The sequence below is a fragment of the Musa acuminata genome, chromosome BXJ1-3, assembly GCF_036884655.1.
Source record: "Musa acuminata AAA Group cultivar baxijiao chromosome BXJ1-3, Cavendish_Baxijiao_AAA, whole genome shotgun sequence".
In the NCBI taxonomy this organism is placed as follows: Eukaryota; Viridiplantae; Streptophyta; class Magnoliopsida; order Zingiberales; family Musaceae; genus Musa; species Musa acuminata.
Window position 1 is genome coordinate 9,666,278 of NC_088329.1, and position 25,096 is coordinate 9,691,373.

The window sequence follows — 25,096 nt, forward strand, 5'->3', positions numbered from 1 at the left end:
CAAAAGTGTCTCGGGTCACTGTAACAGTTGGAAACTTTCACGTAGCTCCCTCGCATTATGGAATATAATGCGTTTAACCATCTTGAGACGCTTACGAAGAGCACAACAGAGAACCACCAGCTCGAGAGGATCTCCTGTTCGATCCAGGTCAGGCAACCTGGATTCGCATTAGTAAGTCGGTGGGCCCCATCATGTGACGAGGCACTCGAACCAGAGGTAAGGTTGGGCTATCCATGATTTTGTGGCGGGCCCCGACGCGCAGCCGCGGCCTGCAGAGCCCGATTCACTAATTTCTCGCTTTCCTGAGGGGGAAACGTGAAAAGTTTAATTGGGAGGGGGGCAAATGTAAAAGTGTACAGGAGAATATTTGATTTCAAACGAGTAAAATAAATGACGCTCTACCAAAAAGTCTCGGGCTCTCCCCTCTCTCTCTCTCCTCGCCCGAGAACCCAAATCTAAGAAAGAGGCCTTTCCTCCTTCGAGTCTCCGGATCGGGGTGATTCTTGGGGGCGGCGGCGGCGGCGGCGAAATCGATGGCGTCGGAGATCGAGGTGCTGGACGAGGGGACCGGCGTCGGGGGAGGAGCGCCGGTGTCGGCGGGAGATGGAGGAGGGGCGGAGGGGGATGAGGCCTTGAAGAACGATGTGTACACGGCGGCTGCGTACGGGGATCTGGAGAAGCTCCAGCGGCTGGTGGAGACGGAGGGGTGCTCCGTCTCGGAGCCGGATGGGGCCGGGTATTACGCCCTCCAATGGGCCGCCCTCAATAACCGCACCGCCGCTGCCCTGTACATCATCGAGGTATCTTCTCCCCCGTCCCCGATGGTGTAAAATTAGGGGTTTTTCTTTTGGGTCCGTTGTTCTCTGTAGTGTCTATTGATCTGTTCCATCCGTTGATTCCTGTTGTTTGTATCAGCACGGAGGGGATGTCAATGCCACCGACAACACGGGGCAGACGGCGCTCCATTGGAGTGCAGTGCGGGGGCACATCCAGGTCGCTGAGCTACTGCTGAAGGAAGGTGCTCGTGTTGATGCGTCAGACTTGTACGGGTATCAGGTATGGTTTCCCTATAATTATTGTCGGAACAATTTTGTCTTTCTTCATGTTTCTCTGCTTGTGTTCTTCATAGGAAGAAGTTTAGTCATCATGTACACTTTAGTATCTTTCGCCTCAGCGATGAACAATTGTCTTTGCTCTGTGGCCGACAACTTGACTTCGGCATGCTGATCTACGAACTGATTTAGATTTTATGGCTAGAGAAATAGGTAGAAGACCAGCTCAGAAATTTGGGAACTTCCCCTCTTAATATGCTGATTGGTCACGAATTCATACCTTTGTGTTACATTTACGTAAAGTTTTACTAGAATGCAGACCTGCTGGTTGATTGAACATACCACATGCTTGATCACTCTTACTGTAGATGACCATGAGTTAGTTACTTCCTTTCCTTTCTTTAGTCAGTGGCATAAATGATCCGGCACAATTGTGATAGAGAGAAACTCCCAGGATGAGAAATACCTGTGGGTTGACAAATCATTGTTGTCATGCTGGAAAATAAAACACATCTGGGCAGCTTTCTACTTAGAAACCAAGCTATAAATCATTGTTACTTATAGTTTATTATACTATATATTTGTATTTTTTACCTGAAACTTAATTACATTATAATTTGATTTTCTTTTTTGTCTTTTGCACTTTTCCTATGTATTCATGACTCCACAATGATGAATTAGGAATTTCATATGAATAAGGACTGTGATTGAGCAATATCTTATGGAAATTGAGTTATATGAATTGAGAATATGAGGTACTAGAAGTCTAGGACCAGAAAAATATATTTTACTTGCTTTGGTTTGGCTTTTATGGTAAGTGTGGTATAGTCTGGCTTGAATTTTTTTTTTTTAACATAGCTTACTCAGTTGACTTGTAATTACTCATAGACAGGATCGGTCTGGACTGTTGCAGTTCTACTATTAGTTGATGACAGATATCTTATCATAGATGAGGAATTCAGTGTCTTTGGAACAAAAATGTCTATGCTTTTAGCTGTGTTAGCCTGATGCTTGATCAACATATAAACATGCTCATATCTGTATGATTCTGTCTTTTGTAATTTCCTTCAAGTTTGCACCTGTTTTCTGGTCCCCTTAACAAGTTCCACTTGATTGCAGACCACTCATGTTGCAGCACAATATGGCCAGACAGCATTTCTCTATCATATTGTCACAAAATGGAATGCTGATCCAGATGTCCCTGATAATGATGGAAGAAGCCCCTTACACTGGTATATAATATTCTCCTATCTGCAGTAAAACCATGGAGCAATATCCTAATTCTTTTTTCCTCTGGGAGACTTGCTACCTTTTAATTTCACAAGTTGGTCTCAGCATCTTCTACCTTTTACAATTATGGGAATTATACTTATTTACTTGCAAATATTGTTTATATTTTTCATTTTAGTTTAATATATTTTTTAGGGCTGCTTACAAGGGATTTGCTGACTGCATACGTCTTCTTCTGTTTCTGGATGCCTATAGGGGGCGACAGGATAAAGAGGGTAAATTCTATTTTGTTTTATTTCATTTATACATTCTGTAATTTGATCATTTTGGCTCCTTTTAATTTCTTTGCGCTCGATAGGTTGTACTCCTCTTCACTGGTCTGCTATTAGAGGAAATCTAGAGGCATGTACAGTTCTAGTTCAAGCAGGGAAGAAAGAGGACCTGATGATCACAGATAATACCGGGTTAACTCCTGCTCAGCTTGCATCAGATAGGGGTCATCGACAAGTTGCTTTTTTCCTTGTAGGTATTCTGTGTCTCTAATAGATTACTTCTTAATTAAAAGCATGTCAATTGTTTGCTTTGCATTTATTGTTGTTAGACATAAGGGAATCCCATCAGCTGGGGAATTTTTCTTTTGCTATTAAGTGCCTTTGCTTTCTTTCATTTTGCCTTAAGGTGTCAATAAATATTTCCTGTAATTTGTTTTGCTCTTGATGTTTGGTTTTTCAGGATCATTATCAAACAACTTGTTTATACCATACATCAGGACAGAAGCATGCAATGTAGCGGAAATTGCTTACGTTGCATGTATAAACGAAAAGACAAGTATTGAAAAGGCATCATGCTCTCTGGTTGGTTCCCATATAGCTGATCACAAATGCTTGTGATCTATGGCTTTATTTGTTGTGGTCAAGATGTTTTCTGCTCTAAAAGATGTTTGGTTGTGCTTTTATATTGAGCACATTAGATTGTGATGAGACACATGCAGCAACATATATGAAAGTGTTTAATGCACTGCAGGATGATGAACATCAAATGGGAGTAATAATTGACATGGTTCTTACACACATGAATGCATAATTAAGGTAGATTCTTGGAAGGAAAAAAGCTTTTGATTATGTGCAAGTCTAAGCAATAACAAGTTGAATTTAACCAGAAAAAGCTGCCCATGTTTTGAACTCTTCTAGAAGCCTGCATGGACTTTATCCTACTACCTTACAAATAGAGACTTTGAAGAGTATTCTTCGTCTCCCTTCCTCTGTGATTTGGTTTTTTGTATTATTTTTGATTGAAAGCTTATTTGGGTCAAAATAAGAAAGCCTTACCTTTATCTTAGAGGTTTGCCAGTTGGAACCCAGTGGGCAGCTATTTGTCAGTAGTAGACTCCTAATTCTGTGCACCAGTGGGCAGCTATTTGTCGGTTTCCTTAATCAATTCTCTTTCAAAGGATTGGTTCTTCGCTAGTTTACTTGACCTGTGCATGTATACATACAGTCATGCATGCATATACATTATGTGTCCGTGTTTGTGAGCCTGACTGTTAGGATACCACATGCATGTGTACGTAAATAGTACACATACAGGTGTCTTGTGTTTGTGAGACTGTCTATTAGGACCCTAGAAAAATACTGCATTGCAGCTAGCAATGTCCTCGCTTTGACTAAATAATTAGCTGAGGTAATTTGTTGCCTCCCTATTGTGCAAGCTCCAAGAATAAACGCTCTGCAATTTTATGTGGTTATAACTCTTTTATCTGCTGGCATTATTCCCTCTTGAAATGTAGTGTAATGTTCTAAATTCTAGTTTCATTTTCTAATCTATAAACTCTTCTAATTGGAATTATCTGAAGCTGACTTGCTAGCTGAGTAGTCAGATTGGTTAGTTCACCAATTGCGATTTGGATCTTTCTTGGGCTTGCATAGAACTGTTGAGGTTTCTCTAAATGGTGCCTGAATGTTCAATTCTAGAAGCTGTATCTAGACGATTTACTAAATGAGTATGGTTTTCATCTACTCCAGTTTAGCACATTCCATCTGAACTTTAGAGTTGGTAAAATAAGCTACTGTTTAAGCTTCTGTAGACTATTATGCATTTTTTCCTGTTATAGTTTGTCTTGCGTACCTTAAACTTGTCACTGTATTGTACTTAATATTACTTGAGTTATGCAGGGCAATGCTAGACGTGTACTCGATAGGCGCTGCAATGGGAATAGTCACCTGGGAAAGCTATCAAAATTGGGACTTGCACCTGCTCTTTGGTGCGTCATAGTAGCCATGCTGCTTACATATGTACATTCAGTTATTGCAGGTATATTTTGTTATGTGATTCATAACATGCCCATCCTGTCAAATAAATTGAACATGTAGACTTACTCTTCTATTTTCTTTTGTTTTGTGGATGTAGGTTCTTACATCCTGAAATTAACATTTGTATTTGGGCTTTTTGCCTGGTCAGGATTTTTCCTGGCAACTGCAGGATTAGTCATGTTTTATAGATGTAGCAGGTACTCTCAGCTTATCCACAGTTTGTTTTCTTGCATAACTAAATATTTAAATAGATTGTAATGTGGAACTCAATGATTTATGATGTGTGATGGTTTGTTTCTGTAAATCAGTGTTTCCTGGATGTGGTACTTATCCTAGCTATTGCATAGTTCATGTTATGAGTACCAAAGACAGTTGATGTGAGAAATACATGATCTTTGCTCTTCTATATATATGTTGAGCTGTTGGACAATTCTTTTTGAACTTGCACATTGTTATACACAAATTATATGTTACGTGGAAAAATTATATACAAGATTCAAAGCTTCTGCTAGCTTTTATTATATTGTAAAAATTTTATTGGTTCACATTAGTCTTACTGCCAATTTTGATTATAATGGTGTAAGTGGATCATTAGACTGGAAATGTAGCTGAAGCTAAGTTACCTTACATTATGGTGAGACAGTTTGTGCATGTTTTTACGTTCACTTAGTTCCAATTTCTCCAAGCAGCTTGTATTTTGGTCCGTATCTGTAAGTTGCTAGAATAAATTCAATGGTGTTCAAATGTGTTATTACCTAATTTTTTAACATATTAGTTATTTCACATGATATAGGTATCCTAATAGTTGAAAGGGTATCAAAGCAGATGGCTCAGGTCATTACTATTTTATTCATACGATCCTATTTAATCATCACTTGAAGTAAAACCATGTGCCTTTTTTTTATTCATTAAACAAGGATTGGTTTTTTCGACTCATTTTGTTATAATGATTTGTTATTCATTTTAATCCTATCAATCAAAATTGCTGATGGGTCCGTCAAATTTAGGATCCAAGCCCTTTAGCATCCATTTGGCAGAAAACAAGGCAGTTGACAGTTGTATTCATGTCAAATGCATTCCAAAATTTTCATTCTTACAGGTATTTGTAGTCATTGCTGGATTTTAGCAGTTGAACCAAATTTGTATGGTTATGGTAAATGGTTTTGGCCCAGATGTTTGTACTCTGTTGTGGAGAGGGCTTCTCTCCCTTTTATAGCCTAAAGCCTGTGGGTTAGCATAAAGTTAATAAAGAAAAAGGAGTGCATCATCGGGAATTCAGGTCCATAGTGCTTAAAGCACTCAAAAAGTTGTGATGGATGCTAGTAACGAAGGTAGTCCTCTAGAATTACAAAGTTGTGTATTCTAGTTTAGGACTGAAGGTCCCATGTTATCACAATCTATTATATCAATACACTTATATATGTTATTCATTTGGATCGCTTAAGAAAATAGGTGAAAAGAAGAAAATGATGATCATGTGTAGGGATGTAAGAAGAGGTGATGGAAGGGTATATGGAGGATTGGCCTGTTGATACTTGAAGGGGATGCCCAGGGCAGGCAGCAGGCAAGCATTAGGTGGATGGAGTACGGTGGCGTGGCACTTTATTATATTAATATATATGTCACTCATTTGGTTTGTTTAAGACAATCGATAAAACGAAGAAAATGAGGATCACTTGCAGGGATGCAGGAAGAGGTGATGGAGGGGGATATGGAGGATTGGCCTGTTGAAAAATGATTCTGAGGGCATCAAGCATTAGGTGGATGCAGTGGGGTGGGGTGGTGCTTGGTCGGTATGTGTTTTATACAGGTCTTCTTTTAAAAATAAATAATCCATACTTCTCTTTTGCTTTATGTGAATGAACATTGTAGACCAGGTATGTTGCTTTGTGTTTATATACACAACTGAATTTTATTGCAGTTTTCTGATCCATTTTTTGCACACAGGTACTAGGAAAATACATATATATTCAATGATTATGTCAATTTAGATGTGTGAAGCTCATCTCACTGCAATATTTTGATTTGCCACAGGAAAGATCCTGGTTTCATCAACAGGAATGTACGGGATGCACAAAGCCTCAGAGATGACGTGAGCTGCAAACTTGGCTTGCTCTGTTACTAGCTACTGTAGATATATATTTTTTCTCTTTATAACAATGCCACAACCTTATGTGTCTGTATTTTTGAATCTTAACAAGTATACATCAGTTGCTCAACAAAATCCCCTAGACGCATTTTAACTAGATTGTTAGCTATAAATACATGCTACATTGCCCTTGTACAAGTGAGGAAGGTGCATATTGAATCATGAGTAGTGACTTTATATGTCATGAGCATATATGTCTCCTCCCAACAAAGTAGGGATTTCTTTTATACCCATTAGTACCATATACACTGTATTGCAGGGCACGCCATGCCACTCATTTCATTTATATTCATGTGGTGACTTTATATGTCATGAACTGTATAGGCACTCCATGCCTCTCATTTCATACTGATTATGCTGTGATGCTGACAAGTATTTTAACAGGGAAGCATACTGCAAGAATGAAATATGCTTCAACTTTTTTTCTTTTTAAGATTTTAGCTCTGTATTTCCATAAATACTTTTTTGTCTTACACTAACTGTAATCAATGATTCTATTAGTGTATGCATAATGCACAGATGTCACCACTTTCGACACGACGAGTACTCCTGATAACCTTTTTTATTAGGTATTGTGAAAAATAGAATATGATTTGAAAAGGAGATTATGGCAGATGCTAATCAGCGACAAAGACTTTTGATTCACAAATGCAAATGATTAAAATTTTTATATTTCCTTCAGAATTGCTTATGATTCACTACTTTTATATTTGTGCTTATAGGAACCCTTATTAAAGACAGATTTAAACCATCCTGCCCTTTTGGCTGGGAATTGGTCCCAGTTGTGTGCAACATGCAAGGTACTCTTATATCCATATGAGGAAACTTTTTTTTCTTATCTTATTCTTGGAATTTCTGATCTAAATTTGATTGAAATAATGTTTAGATTGTCAGGCCAGTACGTGCAAAACATTGTTCCACTTGTGACCGTTGTGTCGAGCAGTTTGATCATCACTGTCCTTGGGTATCTAATTGTATTGGCAAGGTTCTCGTGACACTCGTGACTTGCTTCTCAGTTGTTTGTTATTCTTTGTTCTTCTGAAAGCATTGTGATGTTCATTGTGCAATATGATCGATTCCCGACTATGTTAGTTTCTTGATATTCTAATTTGTTAACCATTGATCTGCAGAGGAATAAGTGGGACTTTTTCATGTTTCTTATTCTAGAAGTTTCAGCAATGATTATTACTGGTCTGGTGACCATTACAAGTACGTATCTTTTAAAGTTGTCTACTTTAACTTTCCTCTTTGAATTAGTCTTTTGCTGTTATTTGACTCACTGCTAAGAAAAGCAAATACTTCCTGCAGGAATCGTGAAAGATCCCTCTCCACCATCTTTTGGTGGATGGTTGAGTCATAATGCTAGTGAGCATCCTGGGGCAATATCATTTCTGATAATGGATTTTTTTCTGTTCTTTGGAGTTGCTGTCTTAACTGCTGTCCAAGCATCACAGGTACTCACTTGGGGTTTTCTGCTACTCCATTGCATTATTTGGATGACAAATGAGAATCCGTGCGAAAATATCAGTATTCAAATCTTAATGTGACTATAGCTTTTACATTTCAGTTCTATTTGTATTTCTTTTCTTTGTCCCTATACATAATGGCGGAGAACATAATATTTATATTTTAATTGAGTTAAAACACTCTTTCTACTGGTTTTTTTTACAGAAATATAAAGATTTTGAATCTCATCGAAGAATCCAGAAATAAACAATATGCTGGTGTGGCTAATCAAGCAAACAACTTACTGAATTATGCTTTAAGCACTTTGGTAGAATATAACAACTTACCAATAAATGCTTTAATTTTCATCACATGCACCTTTCTCTTTCATTTTCTAAATGTGGGTGGACAAAGAAATGTTATAATGCTTTTATTCCAGGGAAGGCTTTCTGTACTGTCCTGACCCTCTTGTTATGCTAACCCAACATGCTGGCTTCATGGAGTAGAAGTTTATGCCATTTCTCCAACTGTTGCTTAAGTACTATTATTGGTTACATAGTTTTCCTTATTTTTTTGGGGCACAGATCTCACGGAACATTACAACAAATGAAATGGCAAATGCTATGAGATATAGCTACCTCAGAGGTCCAGGTGGAAGGTTTAGAAACCCCTATGATCATGGCATCCGCAAGAACTGCTTGGATTTCTTTATAAAAGGATACAATGAAGATGTGGAGCTCCCAGACCAGACACAGCCCTCGGAAGGAACAGGGATGATTCAGATGACAAGAAGCACAGATTTACAGAATGGGGAGAACCATTTGCATCAGAGTGGCAACGGTCACATCTGTGTCGATGTTCAAACCAAAAATTCAAGACCCCACGGCCATGCTAATTCGTTGAAGTGCTGCCACAACAACAATAAAATCGATGGTGCCCCTCTAGGATTGGGCTTGGGACTTGGTCGCAACAATCGGCACAACTCTCGGATTCTGCCATTATGATCTTCTACATACCAGGATAGCATGAGATTGTGCCTCTTGTATCATAACCATTGAAATATTTTGCTGTCTTTCTTGTTCGAATCTAGATGTTCCCTCTTAGATATTGTATCATCTTGGATCAGTTTTGTTCTCATGAATGTTGTAACCCCGAATGTTAGATTTTTAGTATCAGACGATTTCAGATATGATTTTACATGATTGGCAAAAGATATATATAGCCAATCTCAAATAATTATGATTTTGTGGCTTTATTATTGTTGGTCAGACTCCTGTCAAGTAAGATAATTCAAAACTTCTTGTTCGTATGACAAATATTCTCCATTCTTGAGAGATGTATTATTCCATAAATTTTTTCTTGTTTTTGATGGTTTGTAGAAAAAGGAAAACAACAAAATAACCGATTTCAGAAGAACCAAAAATAGCTTATTTAAAATTTGCAGGAAAAATTGAAAAAAGGGCAAACTTAAAAAAAAAAAAAGACAAAAAAATCTCGAAAATGTTCTATAAAAAAAAGAAGTCTCTGTGGCATGATTCGGCCCTCTTCCGGGAGTTGGCTTGTGGGGCCCATACGTGGCCAACACCATTACGAGTTGTGGGACCTGTTGAGCTGATGGGCCTTAATAGAGCGGACTACAAATGGGCTGAGCCTATTCCTTCATAGATGGACCACTTTTATACGAAGCTCGAAGCCGTCTCTATAAGAAGGCTCAGCGTCGCTCCTGTATTGCCGGCGCTAGGGTTTGGATTTAGCGTACGAGGAGCTCCACAGCCTCTCTCTCTCTCTCTCTTTGGCCGACGCTTCCGTTCCTTCGTTCCTCGTTCTTCTCCCCTGATCGGTCATGGCAGAACAGGTCAGATCTCGTCTCCGCTTTATGAACTTGTCTGTTCTGTCACGCCCACTCGTCTTCTTCCTAAAGGGAAAAATCCCTTCTTTATTAGTTTAGATGTGTGGTGTTTTGGCGTGTTTGATTGATGTATCGTAGTTGGGATTGTTAGCGCCTCGGTTCTGAGATCCAGCTATTTGAATGGAAGAATGTGTTGAGTGCTGCAGTTTAGCATACATGATAGGATGCCTTTTTACATTTGGAGAACTGAAATAAGACATCTATCTGACTTTATCTAATGGAGTGTTAGAATCAAATAGGAACAAAGAACCAAAACCAGATGCGGGCAAGTAGGATCAAGCTAAAATGATAAAGCTGAAGATCAAAACCAATTAGAATAATAACACCAAGATGTAACGTGGTAAAACCCTCAATTGGTTGAGGGAAACATCCACGGACAAGCAAGAAGGTATTCGCCATAAAAGATGAGATTACAACATTCTCTTTAATACAATGAAAAACAACACCTCTCTTGTAATAGGAGAAACTAAGAAGGAACCAAATTATTCCTCTTTCTTCCCTTTCCTTCTCTATTCCTCGCTGCACTTTGCACTGGATTGGATTTAATTTGGATGCTGCATCTCAATGACTTGGCACGAGAGGGGAGAACTCCTTCCCTCGTACATCAACAAGAGATGAGATGGGAAGTTGCAAATCCCCACATTGCATCGGAGGATGCAACTCCCTCGTCCATGTGGGTGCAACTACCCAATCACACAGAGGTGGTTGTGATTGCCTCCTCAGTTCCTTTTTTAGTTTTATCGTTATCTCTTCATAATCTCCCACTTAAAACAAAAAATAAAAAGGAAATGAAAGCCTTCATCCTTGCTTGTCAAGTCTTGTTGCTTACGTCTCCGCCAGGCCATAAGATCTATTGCACACGAACTTATTTGTGTTGATTGTCTTTGTTATAACATCTGCTAGGCTGTTCATTGTGTCGATCCTCTATTATTTTTGTGATACCATCCTCCACTGTTTCTCGGACGAAGTGATATTAAACTCTTATGTGTTTTGTCCTGTAATGGAAGGTTGGATTCTTTGCGATATGTAAGGCACTCTAACTATCATAGTACAAGAGAATAGCCTCCTGCTTATGCCTAAGTTTCTTTATTAACCTTCTAATACAATTTTTCTCCTTGCAAGCTTGTATAGTTGTCATGGACTCTGCTTCTGTAGTAGATAGAACTACCATAGGATAAACCAAATTCTTTTTTTTCTTTTTTAGCAAAACCCTCTAGTTGGAGCATATAAATCTCTTCTTTAAGTTCATCATGAAGAAATGTGGTTTTCAAATCTAATTGTTCTATATGTAAGTCAAATGTACCACATAAAGCCAGAATTATTCAAACTGTAGTAAGTCAAACAACAGGGGAAAATATTTCATTAAAGTCAATACCTTCTTTTAGAGCATATCCTTTCACCACCAGTCGTACACGATGTCGCTCCACTTGATCATTGCTCTCTCTTGATCTTGTAATCCGATATGTTTTCGATGGCTTTTCTTCCTTGCGGTAGTGGGACAAGTTTCCAAGTCTTGTTTTTGTGTAAAGCTTCAATTACTTTTCGTATTGTTGTCATCCACAAAGATGCATCTGGATTACATATAGCCCTTTGAATAGTTGATGGCTCTCCATTCTTTGTTAGAAGATCATATGCACATTGTCTTCGAAACATACTCATTATGATAAGTCGGTGGTACCCTTTTATGAGTTGACCGTTGAACTTCTAGAGTCTTGGATTGGACTAGCACTTGTTCATCATGCTCCGATGCTGCTTTAGAAGAATCCTCTTCCACCTAAACTTCAATAATTTTTGAACTTTTGATCTTTGTGCTATCATTTGCATCTTTTTATAAAATTTCTACAAAGATGACATCTCTACTGATGATTATCTTATGGTTAGTGGGGTCCTGTAAGTGATATCCCTTCACTCCATCAACAAAGCCCAAGAATATACACGTTCTGGACTTGGAATCAAGCTTCGTTCTTTTCGTGGCATTATATATTATATATGTCAGACTGTCACGGATTTAGATGGTTTTGCTTAAGTCGTGTGGCACCCTTGCGTGTTCGTCCGCAAAGGTCAGCCTCCCCGAAACCTTTTATGGTCCCTTAGGACCTACAAAAAAGAAAACGGGTTAGAGAAAGCGCCTCATTCAGGATCCATAAGCAATCATTTCTGTAAACACTTCATAGCCAATGTAAATTATAAACAAACTTTACAAGCTCTGAACGATCGCACAACAAAGGGTCCAAAATGGTTCACTACAAATCGACATCTCTCATAAATGTCCACATGATACAACCTTTATTTACAAGCCTAAAACAACCACCAAACCCAACTAAACGGGGGTTGTTAAGCCTTCGTCCGTCCCTCTACATGTTGTGCAAAGCATGAACAAACCAAAAGACACGAACATAAGCATTACATCGAACACCCCATTTACAATTTTGACCGTGACATTTGCTCCCACTTATTTCTTCGACATCCTCGTCGAAGCCCTTGCTAACGCTGCAACTCCTCGCTTTTGCTGAGTCTTTAATCTTTCGCTTCAACTGCAATGCGTATCTTGGCGCTCAGTTGCTCTTCGTTGCTATTGTTGAGTAGTCAAACTTTTAATCCATCATGCTGTTTCAACTTTTATCTGATGTAAAATTTGATGCACGCACAGAAGACCCACCTCAGCAATACCATGACATTTACTCCTTAAATCCATAGTCTTTTTTTTTATCGTGTTATTCATCGAAGTGGAGCTCCCAGTAGCTCTCGATCATACCTTTGTATGATATAGCCCCTCGCGAGACTAGATTCGTGTATTGTATTATCACGAATTGTTTCACCACGATCCGTTACACCATGTCGTCTCCTAGTGACATCTCTATTGTATTATGATCTTTGTGGGATGAACTCGAATTGTGATCCCTTCATGTGTAGCCTCTGTCAACACATCACAGGGCCTCTTCCGCATTCGATTGTGTTTGCTCATTTGGCAATCGACCTTCGTCCACCCGCTCTCGAGTCACACCTAGATGAAGCACCGCTTTATGATAGTCCATCGCCTTGTAGCTCCCGAAGTCCATCGATTTCGTTGAAATTGGTGCACCATTGTTTAAATCCTAGCCCTCTGCCCTTATTAGCACAATCTTTGTCGCGCACCACTTCTTTTATGACAACTTGAATTGTAGCATTGTGGCATATTCTTCAAGAGTATTCGTCTCTGCATCTCTTGCCCTGTGTCAAGGCCTTCTGAACCTAACTTTATCTCCGTAAGTTGAGTTGCCTTGGTTCCTCCATCAAATGCTTCTTCGAGATAAGGTACATGTGCTTAGAATCTCCCTTCGTTTTTGACACTATGCAAAATGAGTACGCTCCATCTGAATGAAGGACCCATAGAATGATATGATCCCGCTCTTGTCTCTATAAGAGTTCATGCCTTTGACATCTGTCCAAGGAAAGCTCTGTGTCTCTGCTCCATATTTCGTCTTCTATGTCGGCTCCCTTCATGCGACTTGGGTACTCTGCCAAGTTACACCCAAGTTGCTTCGCTCTTCGATTTGCATTGAGTTGATGATAATCCTCACTCACGCCCATCATTTCACGGGTTAGCCCTCTATTGAGTCTGATCTCCATATTGACTCCAAGTGTGCCTTTATTTGTGTTGCCTTGGATCTATCCCCCACTTGATCTTGCAATGCATCTCCCAATGTATTATCTCATGCGAGATCATGTGACAACTTATCGTCACTCGTCCAGTCTGTTGAGCTTTGTAAAGTTGTTTTGAGATACTCTTCCTCAACATGTACGGTCTGTTGCACATGGTTCTCCCTCTAGAGAACCGAGACTTATCCCTCCTACTAGATATCTTTCTCATTGGAGCAACTTCTCTCTTCGTTTCATTTTCTCTAAAAGTTTCAATGACCACCATTCCCTTGTACTACTCTGCCTTGTTGAACAAACTGTGTATTGTTTTCTCTCCCGCAAACGCACTTGCTAGATTGCGACTCCACGTCAATACAACTCTTGTTGCATCCCTCAAGGCGTAGTAACATGTTGAACTCACTGCACACTTCACCCTTCTACGGACGTATCCTTCTCATGCTGAAGAGAAAGTTTCAATGCTCTATGACGCTAAGTTTCGATCGCCTTGGGATGACCACGAACACTCCATCGTTCGCATACAAGCCCTTGTATGAGTACCGATTTCTTCGAGTTAGCAATTCCACTCACCTCTGTTAGTTTTGCACAACTCTTTGGATCGCTGAACAACTCATTCCACCTTGCATGGTCTCATTCTTTACCAAGCGCCTCATTTGCATTGAACACCATCAAGTATGGTTGCCAACGTTAAGCCGTAGCTCAAACTCAGCCATCCCAACCTTTGTGCGCTACGCATTCTTCCCAACTTGCTTGTCTTCATAGTGCCTCTTGCGCGAAGGGTTGGCCATTCCTCAGAATGCCAATCTCAGATGCCTGCTCCTCTGAGCGACTCCTTTTCCCTATATCTCTATACTCGTTTTCCCCCCAAGCGGTCGCACGTGCTGGTTGCCCTCAACGCAGCCTCGTTAGATCACCCACGTTTGTATGCTAAGTGTTTTTATAAGTGTTTGTCCTGCTCTGATACCATCTATCACGGGCTTAGTTGGTTTTGCTTAAGTCATGCGGCACCCTTGCGTGTCCGTCTGCAAAGGTCAGCCTCCCTGAAACCTCTTATGGTCCCTTGAGACATACAAAAGAGAAAACGAGTTAGAGAAAGCGCCTCACTCGGGATCCACAAGTAATCATTTCGGTAAACACTTTATAGCCAATGCAAATTACAAATAGACTTTACAAGCTCTAAACAGTCGCACAACAAAGTGTCCAAAATAGTTCACTATAAATCGATATCTTTCACAAGTGTCAACATGACACAACATTTATTTACAAGCCTAAAACGACCACTAAATCCAACTAAAATGGGGCTGTTAAGCCTTTGACCGTCCCTCTACATGTCGTGCAAAGCATGAAATTAAAAGACACGGACATACATAAGCATTACATCGAACACCTTGTTTACAATTTTGTTCGTGACAGGACGACCAAAAGTATATAAGGAAGAATAGTTAGCTAGTTTACCAGTCCACATCTCCATAGGTGTCTTCAGTTCAATCGTTGTTGAAGGAGACCTATTGATATCATAACAGATAGTTCTTATTGTTTTAGCCTAAAATGACTTGGCCACACCTACGGTATCTTGTAATGCTCTGGTTCTCTCTAAAGGAGTCTTGTTTATCTGCTCTGCCACACCATTCTGTTGAGGATTGTATAACATTGTAAGCTGCCTCTCAATGCCTTCGTGCCTGCAGAAAGGATCAAACTCCTTGCTCGTATATTCTCCTCTATTATTTATTTACAAGTACTTGATCCTTTTCCCTGATTGAAGGTTTACCCTTGCTTTAAATGACGATTTGATTCCAAGAATAAGGCTTCTATCAGAGAGAATCTTTAGGCCTTCTTCTGACATATCTCTTAGTCTTCAATGCCACAACATTGTAGATTCTTCTCTAGAGTCAGATGATGCAACAGATTCATTTGTCTCTTGTAGTGTTTCTCTCAAAAGTATGTATTGATTAAGGTCTGCAATTTCGTACCGTACCGGAGTTTCGACGTTCGCTCGGTACGGTATGAAACTATATACCGAGCCGTATACCGCTCGGTATATATATATATATATATATATATATATATATATATATATATATATATATATATATATATATATATATATATATTCGCTCAGTAGCTGGCTATCCGCGTATCGGTATATCGTCGGATCGGTACGTACCGCCCGTATCAGGCGGTATCATTCGGTATTGCCTACCTTGGTATTGATTAGTAGGGATCGTCTCTGCCTTTATAACAATGAATGCTCCTCTGACAATCTTCATAGTCCCATTTTCAATAATGAGTCCTGCAACCAAGCTCATCCAATTGTCCAACTGATAGTAGATTTTTCTTGAGACCTTTGACATGTCATACCCCTTGAATAGTGCAAACCTTGCCATCTTACATCTTTATCTTGATGGTACCAATGTTGGTAATCTCCAAGGTATAATTATTATCCAGAGAAACAGATCCTCCTGAGACAAGTTGATATTAATGGAACCATTCTTTTTTGGAGGTCATGTGCCAAGATGCTGTTGAATCTACTAGTCAAACATCCTCAAGCGCTTTTCTTCTTTCGGAAAAGGTTGTTGCCTTGCCATAGAACACTTTGCCTTCACTTGAGGTACTAACCGTGCAACTCCGAGAATCTTTTGGTTTAGTTCCTTTCTTTTTGTCTATGTTCTTGTTCTTCACACACTCCTTGATGTGTCCCATCTTGCCATAGTTATAGCACTTGATATTCTTTCTTCTTCTAGACTTTAATCTACTCTGTCGATTTCCTCACTGGGGCCACACTCCATTGATCTACCTCTTGTTATAAATAACGCCTCAGCTTGCTGCAACATCACCAATCTGTCTTTCTTGTTTTTGCGTCTATTTTCCTCTTCTAGAACTATGCTGCAACAACATCAAAGACTAAAGTGGTTGTGTTGATGATGAGTTGATCATATTAATCAGGTAAACTCTAAAGAAGAAGCTTGACACATTCCGTCTCTTCAATATTATGCTCCATGGTAGAAAGTTGAGAGAACAATGTATTCCGTTACCGATGTGGATTCCAACATTCGAAGAGTGTAGAGTCTTCCCTTTAAAAAAGCCTTGTTGTGAAGTGACTTGGCTTCATATAACCTTGTCAGAGTATCTAAGATCTCCTTTGCTATTGTATTCTCTATGATACTAGATATAACTCCATCTGCTAATGCCAGGTGCAAGTTGGCGATTGCGTTGTCATCCATCTCCCCTCCCATTTTTTATCGTTCGTGAAATCTTTGGGTCTGTCTCCAGTTGCCATTAGGCAATTATCCTTACTTAGAATTGACCTCATCTTCATCTTCCATAGGGAAAAATTACTTATGTTGAACTTATCTATCTCGAACTTTGTCGCCATTGTTTGACTTGATTTGCTTTCCTCCTTGAACTGACCCCCTCACTTTTCCCTGAATAGTGACTCTGCAACCTTTGGGTCTTTTTGAACTGTTGGCTTTGCTACCACTATTAGAATAAAATAGGAACAATGAACCAAAGCCATATGTGGGCAAGCAGTATCGAGCTAAAACAATAAAGTCGAAGATAAAAACCAACTAGAATAATAACACAAAGATGTAACATGGAAAAACCCTCAACCAGTTGAGGGAAACATCCACAAGCAAACTAAAATGTATTCACTATAAAAATGAGATTACAACCTTCTCTCTAATACAAAGAGAAACATGATACCTCTCTTGTACTAGGAGAAACTGAGAAAGAGAAACTCACAAAAGGGAGAAACCAAGAAAAAACCAAATGAAGTAGAAGATTTCCTCTCCTCATTGTGCTCTTTCTTCCTCTTTCTTTCTTCCCTTTCTTTCCCTATTCCTCAGTGCACTCTGCACTGGATTGGACTTAATTGGGATGCTGCATCTCGATGCCTTATATAGGCATGAGAAGGGAGAACACCTGCACTCATATGTCGGGAGGAGATGAGATGGGAGGTTGCAACTCCCCACATTGCATCCACGCATGGGAGGTTGCAACTCCCTCATCCCAATCACATGGACGTGGTTGCAACTGCCTAATCATCTCTTTTTCTTTTTGTTTTATCTCGTCACATAGAGGTGGTACCATTCGATTAAGATTGAGGTTGTTAGTATTTGAGTGTCAGTTACTTTGATCAAGACAATAGAGGTGATATTATTTGATTAAATTTGAAGACACTGAAACTAAGACATGTCTTTGGCTTTATTTGTAATTATCTGCAGCTAATTATGAATTATAATGCAAGGTTTGACCTGTAAAATAGTGCCTTTTCATTTATGTAGTGAACATGTCTAGAAAATTTTTTGGTGCATTTTGTGCCTAATCAACTATTGAGGATCGTTTTGATGAGGTCGGGCATGTTTCTAACCGTCTTATATTTGTTGTACAGACAGAAAAGGCATTCTTGAAGCAGCCAAAGGTGTTTCTATGGTATAAATAAGGACAAGAGCTTAATATCAGTTGTTCTGATTTCTGAAAGAAATCAATGTTGAGAATTTAATATTTTATTTTAACAAATGTTGGTAATTTGCAGCTCAAAAAAATCTGGAAAGGGAAAGAGGCCTGGAAAAGGTGGTAATAGATTTTGGAAGAGTATTGGTCTTGGCTTCAAGACCCCCAGAGAGGCTATTGAAGGTCTTGACTCTAACATGTTTTTCCTCAGCTTACTTGAATATAAGCTTAAGTATTGTGATTAATGTGTTCTTTTTATCCTTTGGTTTCATTCTAGTTGACCATGCTGTTTTTGTGGCCAATTGCTACATTTTGTCTTCTTCTTTCTGGATTGTGTTCATCATCTTGATGTGGTTACATGCTATCTTGCATTGTTTTATTGTGTTAGGAGTCCAATTAAAAAAATTACAACGCATACAATAGTTTGAGTCATATATAGAGTTAAAGGAGATTCTGTCATCATTGGTAAGGTTTCATGACTTATATTTGGCCATCATCATGAACGACTGGTTTCATTCTACTTGGTGCCTCTGTGCTAGGATAAGCTTTCCATCAAAAAGTGGAAGTTTTTTTTTAATTTCCAATGATTCTTGCCTTTCATTCTATGTCTGCAAATGCTAAAGACAGCTATTCTGAAAAAAAAAAATTGCCTTCGGGGAGATGAAACAAAGGTGCATTATAGTGCATTGTGATGTTTAAGTGGGAAGTTATGATCTAACCAACAGAGAATGCCAATCATGAGAATGACTAGCTAGTACATAGTGACTAACTAGTTGAGATACCCTATGTGAAGCAGCTGCAGTGCTCATGTTCTAGTGTTTGTTATTGTTGTTATGACAATGGATACAGAGAACAATTTCTTACATTTGTTTACAAGAGACTGATGTTCATGCCCTTAGCATATTTGGTGGATTTTAAAGTTGCATTTCTTTGAGCTCCTGTGGAACCTTAGTAATGAATCAACCAAGCAACCTAGGTTGTTAAAATTTCAGCTTGATCATGCATATTCATCTTTCTTGATGATGGCAATCTTGGACCTCTGTCCTTCGATTTGAAACTGCGCCTTCATTCATATGCTTGGGCATTCAACATATTTCATTTTGGTGTTTTGTGGCATTTTGTCTTCGACTTCTTGGTTTTGCGAGGTTCTTTAACATATTTCATATGCAAGGTTCTTTTTTTTTTTTCTTTTTTTTTGACTTATCACACAGTAAGTTAATCTGGATGTTTTTGGTATATCCTTTGGGTATTTGTAATTGTTAAGGATTGTTTTTATTTTAACAAGAAAGTGCCATCTTATAACATTTAGCAAGAGCCGTCAGTTTGTGCAGCGCCTGCTGTATTGACTTAAATGACTGGCTAGTTGTAAATTTGTTTATTTTCTTTGTTTACAAAGTCATAGCTTTAACCAGCTTTAATGGATATGACCCACGTTTCTCACTCTCTGAAACATGACTGTTGTTTGCAGGGACCTACATCGATAAGAAATGCCCATTCACTGGGAATGTTTCAATTCGAGGTCGCATCTTAGCAGGCACATGCCACAGTGCCAAAATGAACAGAACCATCATCGTACGCCGTAACTACCTTCACTATGTGAAGAAATATCAAAGGCAAGCAAGAAACTGCCCTGTTGTCATTTCTAATTGCTACTTATAGGGATTAAAGATGTTATTTTCTTGCCTTAGATACGAGAAGAGGCACTCCAATATTGCTGCACATATATCTCCTTGTTTCCGTGTGAAGGAAGGTGACCATGTTATTATTGGTCAGTGCAGGTGAGCGTTATTTCTTCATATGCTGGTAACAAAAGATATGTTTAACCTATTTCTCTTTATGTTGGTTCTGTTTTGATTGGTTAATTTAGAGAACAAAGGTTTTTGCTTACTTGTACTTGGAGATTTGAGAGATCTTGGAATTTTTTAACCACATCGATTTCTTAGTGTTATTGGATGTTGTCCAGGCCGCTGGCGAAGACTGTTAGCTTTAATGTACTAAAAGTCATCCCAGCTGGATCAACAAGCGGTGGTGGGAAGAAGGCCTTTGCAGCAGTTTGAATTTTGCTAGAAATGCCTGAAAGTTTTGCATTTTGTGGTGGACTATGTTCAGATTTCTGATAGTTTGGTTATGGTTAGTTCATTTTATTTTGCAAAGTGTGGTAAACACCAGAAAGTTATTTTGGATTTTGTTGAAATGATAGAGAATGGAGTAAAACTTGTACCCAATGCCCATGGAATTGATTGAGATAAAGACTGTTGTTCCTTGTTTTATGGGTTGGACATGTTTGGTTCGCAACACACATTTCACGGCCATGCTGGTTTTGCCAGGATGGTAGTAGTCAGACTGTAATGGCACAAAACTCTGCGAACAGTAAAGACGGCCAATGTTTGATCATCACAGGTTCCTACAGTCCTCTACAAGACACGATGGAAGATCACGAGGGATATCTCAGTGTCTCTCTGCCATCAGTTTTGTTTTTGTTGTTTCGAGGAATAGGAGATGGTTTAAAAAAACATTTTGTTTTTGCTTCTACCAAATTTTGAATTGGAATGTTATCGGTGTCAGCTGGTTTAATCGGTGAAGATTTTGATTTTGATAGTAAGTCCTTTGAAATCTCACTAAATTAAGAGTCGGCTAGTAGTTTGGTTAAAGTTTTTGATTTTGATAGAAAGGTCCTGTGGTCAAATCTGTCCTTTGCAAAACAAAAAAAAAGTCTGAAAATGATTCAAAAAAAAAAGAGAGTAGCAATTGCATTTCTCTGATTTCTGACTTGAAGAACAGATACACATGACAAATTTGAGCTAGTGTTTCACTATCTTATTTAATCAACAATCTGTCATATTTTATGAACACCAAAATTGAGCATGAACTATCCTGCACACCCAAGAATGACCTGGGAAAATAATATGCCTTTAATTTCTACAATTACAGACAAGTAGTCACTTCCTATAGATATGCCGGTTGAAATCTGTCACTCTAAACTAGTTGGTGATGCTACTTTCTCTTTTAGTAGGTCACTGAGGGTATGAAAACCCTTTGTCGATATAGTACGTCTACGTCGTTGCATGGTACGAGCAGGAGGGGGATCCATGTGAAAGCACACCATAACGATTGTGAGATTGTCCATAGCACCGCGCTTCATCGCCTCCTGGACTAGTTCCTTGCAACAGGACGTCGCATCATTGTGCTCTTGCAGCTGTCGCCTTGCAAAATCTACAGCGTTTTGGTTTGAGAAGACATCCCATATGCCATCACTGCCTATTAGTAAGAATTCGTCCTCCTTTGTCAACATGATCTTTTTCAGCTCTGGTTCAGCAATGAGAAGTCCGTTCGGCTGGTCAATATCTTTCAAGCCTTCGAAACCCCAATCACCGAGGGCTCGAGTGACGGCAAGCTCCCCATTTAAGTAGGCATCGTCTACTATGAAGCCACCGAGAGATTCGATGCGCTTTCGCTCGTTTGCACAAGAAGGCTTGTGGTCCTTCGACATTTCTATAGCCACGCCTCGTTGGGAAAGCACTGCTCGGCAATCTCCAGCGTTTGCAACCAGAAGAGATCTACAAAGACATTCTCATTAGTACTAATAGTCAGTGCCACAAGATAAGCGTAATATTACGCTCTATTTCACTCTCTCGAAAGAAAACCAACAAAAAGGAGTATCTCATGGAATTATGTTATGAAACCTAAAAAAATGTTGTCGTAAAAGAAACATGTTTCTTTTTTTTCAAGTATAAAGAATTTGTTGTAAAGATGCTAACACCAACACATCGGCTTGATGAGACTAAACTCTTAGTTTGTCATTAGTACTAGTTTATGAAGAAAAGAATCAATCACTAGAAGAGTTATGCACTTTAGAAAGAAGAAACCCGCCTACCTTCCAAGTATCATTGCTGATAGAGCGGTTGTGCCAGAAGATGGGGTAAGTGGAGAGCATGTCTTCGCAAACTGTAAGTCGGTTTCCAAATATGATCTAACAATAACCTTTTCAAGCTCAAGAGGAAAATCAGAATCTTCCACGATGACCATCGGTAGGTTGTCACGTACAAAATGTGCAGCATCTTTTCCTCCATGCCCATCGAATACCTAAAGAACAGAAATCATTGTAAGATATTTGACTCAATCTACAGTATGACAACAAAGTGTAGTGTCAATATTGAAATCAAGTGGCTGTTCTTCTTAGAAATGATTGTATCAATAATGACTACCTCTTTCATCAAGAGAGTAAAAAAGAGTATAAAATTTTCATGAGAACTTTGCGTTTAAAGAAGTATTCAAAATCTCAATGGTTTTGTTTTACTAATTTACTAAACGACTCTTGCAGACATCGGCGACCTAAATCATGCATAGCTTGGTCCAAAGGAAGCTACTGTATGTACATCAATGAAAGCAAAGCACACAACAATGTCCTCGGAAAATTTAAACTAGTGTAAAGTGCGTAACCTAGAAAAGCCATTGAACACATTATCAAACCTTTTGGCCATCCAACGTTTGCCTCTTTAACAGTCAACAAGAAAACATGGACCAAATATGGCAGGTAGATGTCATTTGGCTGAGCAAGAAAATGGACATCTTGCCAACTCAAATGTGGAAAACAGATGCAGTTTATGATGCCTTTTGTGAAAGGTCAGTCACATTGAGAAGAACGGCCTTTGCTTCAATGATTTATTTTAGGATCAAATGATTAAGAAACCCAAATCAATCATGAGAAAGAAAGATAGGAGTTGGAAGTTAAAATAAAGTTCTAAGATATGTCTTGAGTTAAAGTAAACCTTAAGATCAGAAGTCGCACATTGGATGTCTGGACTGATAGGAAAAAAAAGGGACTTAAGTCCTGTGGTTTTGGTTTTTAGGCATTTTCGAAGCAACGAATCACACTGAAAGGTTCAAATTTCTAGATAATGTATTATGACATGCAGGTGGACAGTTATCAACCTTAATGAGACATAGAACTTATAGATAAAAAAATAATAAGCATGAACGAATAACAACAGAGCTACTATTATCACTCACTCCATAGAAGGAAATAGCCTCTCCTTTGAGGTTACGACAGCCGAACTTTTTAGCTAGATCACTGATGCATATATGAGTATCTTCCATATACGATCGGGTGCCAATGTCAGACCATTCCCCCGAACGAATGATGGGGACAAAGTCCGTTATCGGATTCACATCGTCTATCGCGACTGTATTCACACTTCTATTCATCTGTCAAAAGTAACATTGTTAGTAACATGTATGAACAAGAGGCAGGAAAGAAGATCTTCCAGATCTATAAAACACTTAATGACAAAATCAAAAGGTGTAGTCTTCACTTCAAGCTCTCACACTCTCTGATTAAGTTTAAGCATTGCAAAGATGCGATGACTAGAGATGAAAAAGAAAATCCATAATGAGTGATGCAAAGCTACCAACAAACACTTTACGTGTTCGAGTTTATGTTTCATCATGACATACATGTAAGTCAATATCATTACAGTAAAGACTCTATCCATGTAAGTCAAGATCACAAAGTAATGATCGCCGAACTTATAATATCATTACAGTAAAACTCTGGGTATCGAAAAAAGCAGTGACAGATAAATTCATCAACACAAATCACTACATGAAAAACATATTCTCTGATTTCAGAAGCCAACATCAGATATCAACAACAACACGCAGTTCCGGATATATGCACAGGAACCATGACAATGTACGATCAGAAACGATCAGAAGAATTGATAGAGCTAGAAAAATGACCATCGAAGAATGAAGATGGCAAACATAATCCCAAGAGGCACATAAACCTATCAGGACAGTAGCAATCATTTCATCAAGACACTAGCAAAAAATTTCTAAGTGAGACAGTAACAACACTGAAGTTCATAAAGAATCTGAAACAATTTACACAACAAATATATCAATTTAGTTTCCATCTCTGTAATTTCGCAGCAGATTGATCTAGCCTTAGAAAGGACAGCAAAACCAAGAAGCTGCTGAAGCAATTCAAGAACATTAATGTGTGTATGTGAAGAATAATCAGACCTAGAAAAGACAGCTAAAACAAGAAGCTACAGCAATCGTGCAATTCAATAGAAAGTAGCATGGAAAACGAGACACAGAAAAATCCTCGACTCGATTAAATAAGAAACAAAAGAAAACCAAAGAAGAATATTAGATAGAGACCAACAAGGATCATCCAAAAAGGGGAATGCACTACGAGCGACAAGTAAATTAACATATACATATATATAATATGAATATATGTCGAGAACTTATGGTCGAACAAGAAGAGCCGCATGAAGACGACATTCAAGAGAAAGGAAAAGAAAACATAATCACAGGGCACTAACAGGGCAATTGTCAAAACTGGAGCTTTTCCCCACCGTAGCATCGCAAGATAGCAACTTTTCCGTCTCCTCCGATACCTCCCCTATCTCGTCCTTCACGCACATGGCGGTTCTGCTCGAGGACCGACGAACCTGGGCGGTTCAACAGAGTCAATTTCCCAGAGGGAGAGAACAGCAGCATACGGCATAAACAAGAGAGAGAAGAGGGGAGGGGGAGAAGATTCTGAGAATATGTTGTAAGAGACGCAATGGGGTAATTGGGGGATGGGATCATTTGGTGGAGTGGGGGTTAAAAGGTAGGTCGAGGGAGCAGAGAGCGTCGAGGAAGGAAAGGAAACGAGAGGAGCAGGTGGAGATTTGTGTGCGTGTGTGGCAAAAGCGTGGCCGGAAATAGGAGATTTTTGCTTAGATTTCATTTTTGCGGCTTTGTCACCTCTTTAGATTTTTCTTTTCTAAAAATGTTCCATTTGGATTTCTCTTTCTTTTTCTTTTTATCACGTGTGTTTTTCTAACTCTATTTTTATATAATTTTTTTTAAATATCTCTAGAAAATATCCTAATATTCGATAATAAATATATTTTAA

The 25,096-nt window shown here is 38.9% G+C and overlaps 3 protein-coding genes across 4 annotated transcripts; 2 read left to right on the forward strand and 1 right to left on the reverse strand.

Moving 5' to 3' along the window:
• Window positions 1–409: 409 nt before the first annotated feature.
• LOC103978163 (protein S-acyltransferase 24) lies at window positions 410–9,441 on the forward strand. Its single transcript, XM_009393866.3, has 13 exons — window positions 410–800; window positions 916–1,056; window positions 2,172–2,284; window positions 2,478–2,557; window positions 2,641–2,804; window positions 4,454–4,592; window positions 4,689–4,788; window positions 6,626–6,683; window positions 7,463–7,540; window positions 7,627–7,725; window positions 7,871–7,949; window positions 8,049–8,194; window positions 8,771–9,441. The coding sequence occupies exons 1-13, from the start codon at window positions 534–536 to the stop codon at window positions 9,188–9,190; spliced, it is 1,884 nt and encodes a 627-aa protein (XP_009392141.2). The 5' UTR covers window positions 410–533; the 3' UTR covers window positions 9,191–9,441.
• A 445-nt stretch (window positions 9,442–9,886) lies between these two features.
• On the forward strand, window positions 9,887–20,453 carry LOC103978164 (small ribosomal subunit protein uS17). Its single transcript, XM_009393868.3, has 6 exons — window positions 9,887–10,041; window positions 18,122–18,162; window positions 18,266–18,366; window positions 19,652–19,796; window positions 19,872–19,961; window positions 20,147–20,453. The coding sequence occupies exons 1-6, from the start codon at window positions 10,030–10,032 to the stop codon at window positions 20,238–20,240; spliced, it is 483 nt and encodes a 160-aa protein (XP_009392143.1). The 5' UTR covers window positions 9,887–10,029; the 3' UTR covers window positions 20,241–20,453.
• A 469-nt stretch (window positions 20,454–20,922) lies between these two features.
• On the reverse strand, window positions 20,923–24,867 carry LOC103978165 (probable protein phosphatase 2C 27). Of its 2 annotated transcripts, none has more exons than XM_009393870.3 (4): window positions 24,549–24,867; window positions 23,194–23,388; window positions 22,058–22,266; window positions 20,923–21,740 (listed from the first exon to the last, which is right to left on the reverse strand). In XM_009393870.3, the coding sequence occupies exons 1-4, from the start codon at window positions 24,615–24,617 to the stop codon at window positions 21,155–21,157; spliced, it is 1,059 nt and encodes a 352-aa protein (XP_009392145.2). In that variant the 5' UTR covers window positions 24,618–24,867; the 3' UTR covers window positions 20,923–21,154. The 2 variants fall into 2 exon arrangements, with proteins under 2 accessions (XP_009392145.2, XP_009392144.2); XM_009393869.3 differs by having other exon boundaries at window positions 24,516–24,865.
• Window positions 24,868–25,096: the final 229 nt, after the last annotated feature.

Coding starts and splice junctions, on each gene's coding strand:
- LOC103978164 (XM_009393868.3), top strand. Junction 19,797..19,871: donor TATGTGAAGAAATATCAAAG/GCAAGCAAGAAA, acceptor TTCTTGCCTTAG/ATACGAGAAGAGGCACTCCA. Junction 19,962..20,146: donor GTTATTATTGGTCAGTGCAG/GTGAGCGTTATT, acceptor GATGTTGTCCAG/GCCGCTGGCGAAGACTGTTA.
- LOC103978163 (XM_009393866.3), top strand. CDS start 534: ATGGCGTCGGAGATCGAGGTGCTGGACGAGGGGACCGGCGTCGGGGGA. Junction 2,558..2,640: donor GGGGCGACAGGATAAAGAGG/GTAAATTCTATT, acceptor TGCGCTCGATAG/GTTGTACTCCTCTTCACTGG. Junction 4,593..4,688: donor TGTACATTCAGTTATTGCAG/GTATATTTTGTT, acceptor TTGTGGATGTAG/GTTCTTACATCCTGAAATTA.
- LOC103978165 (XM_009393869.3), bottom strand. CDS start 24,617: ATGTGCGTGAAGGACGAGATAGGGGAGGTATCGGAGGAGACGGAAAAG. Junction 23,389..24,515: donor CCAGTTTTGACAATTGCCCT/GTTAGTGCCCTG, acceptor TACTTTTGACAG/ATGAATAGAAGTGTGAATAC. Junction 22,267..23,193: donor AGGCTATTTCCTTCTATGGA/GTGAGTGATAAT, acceptor TCTGTTCTTTAG/GTATTCGATGGGCATGGAGG.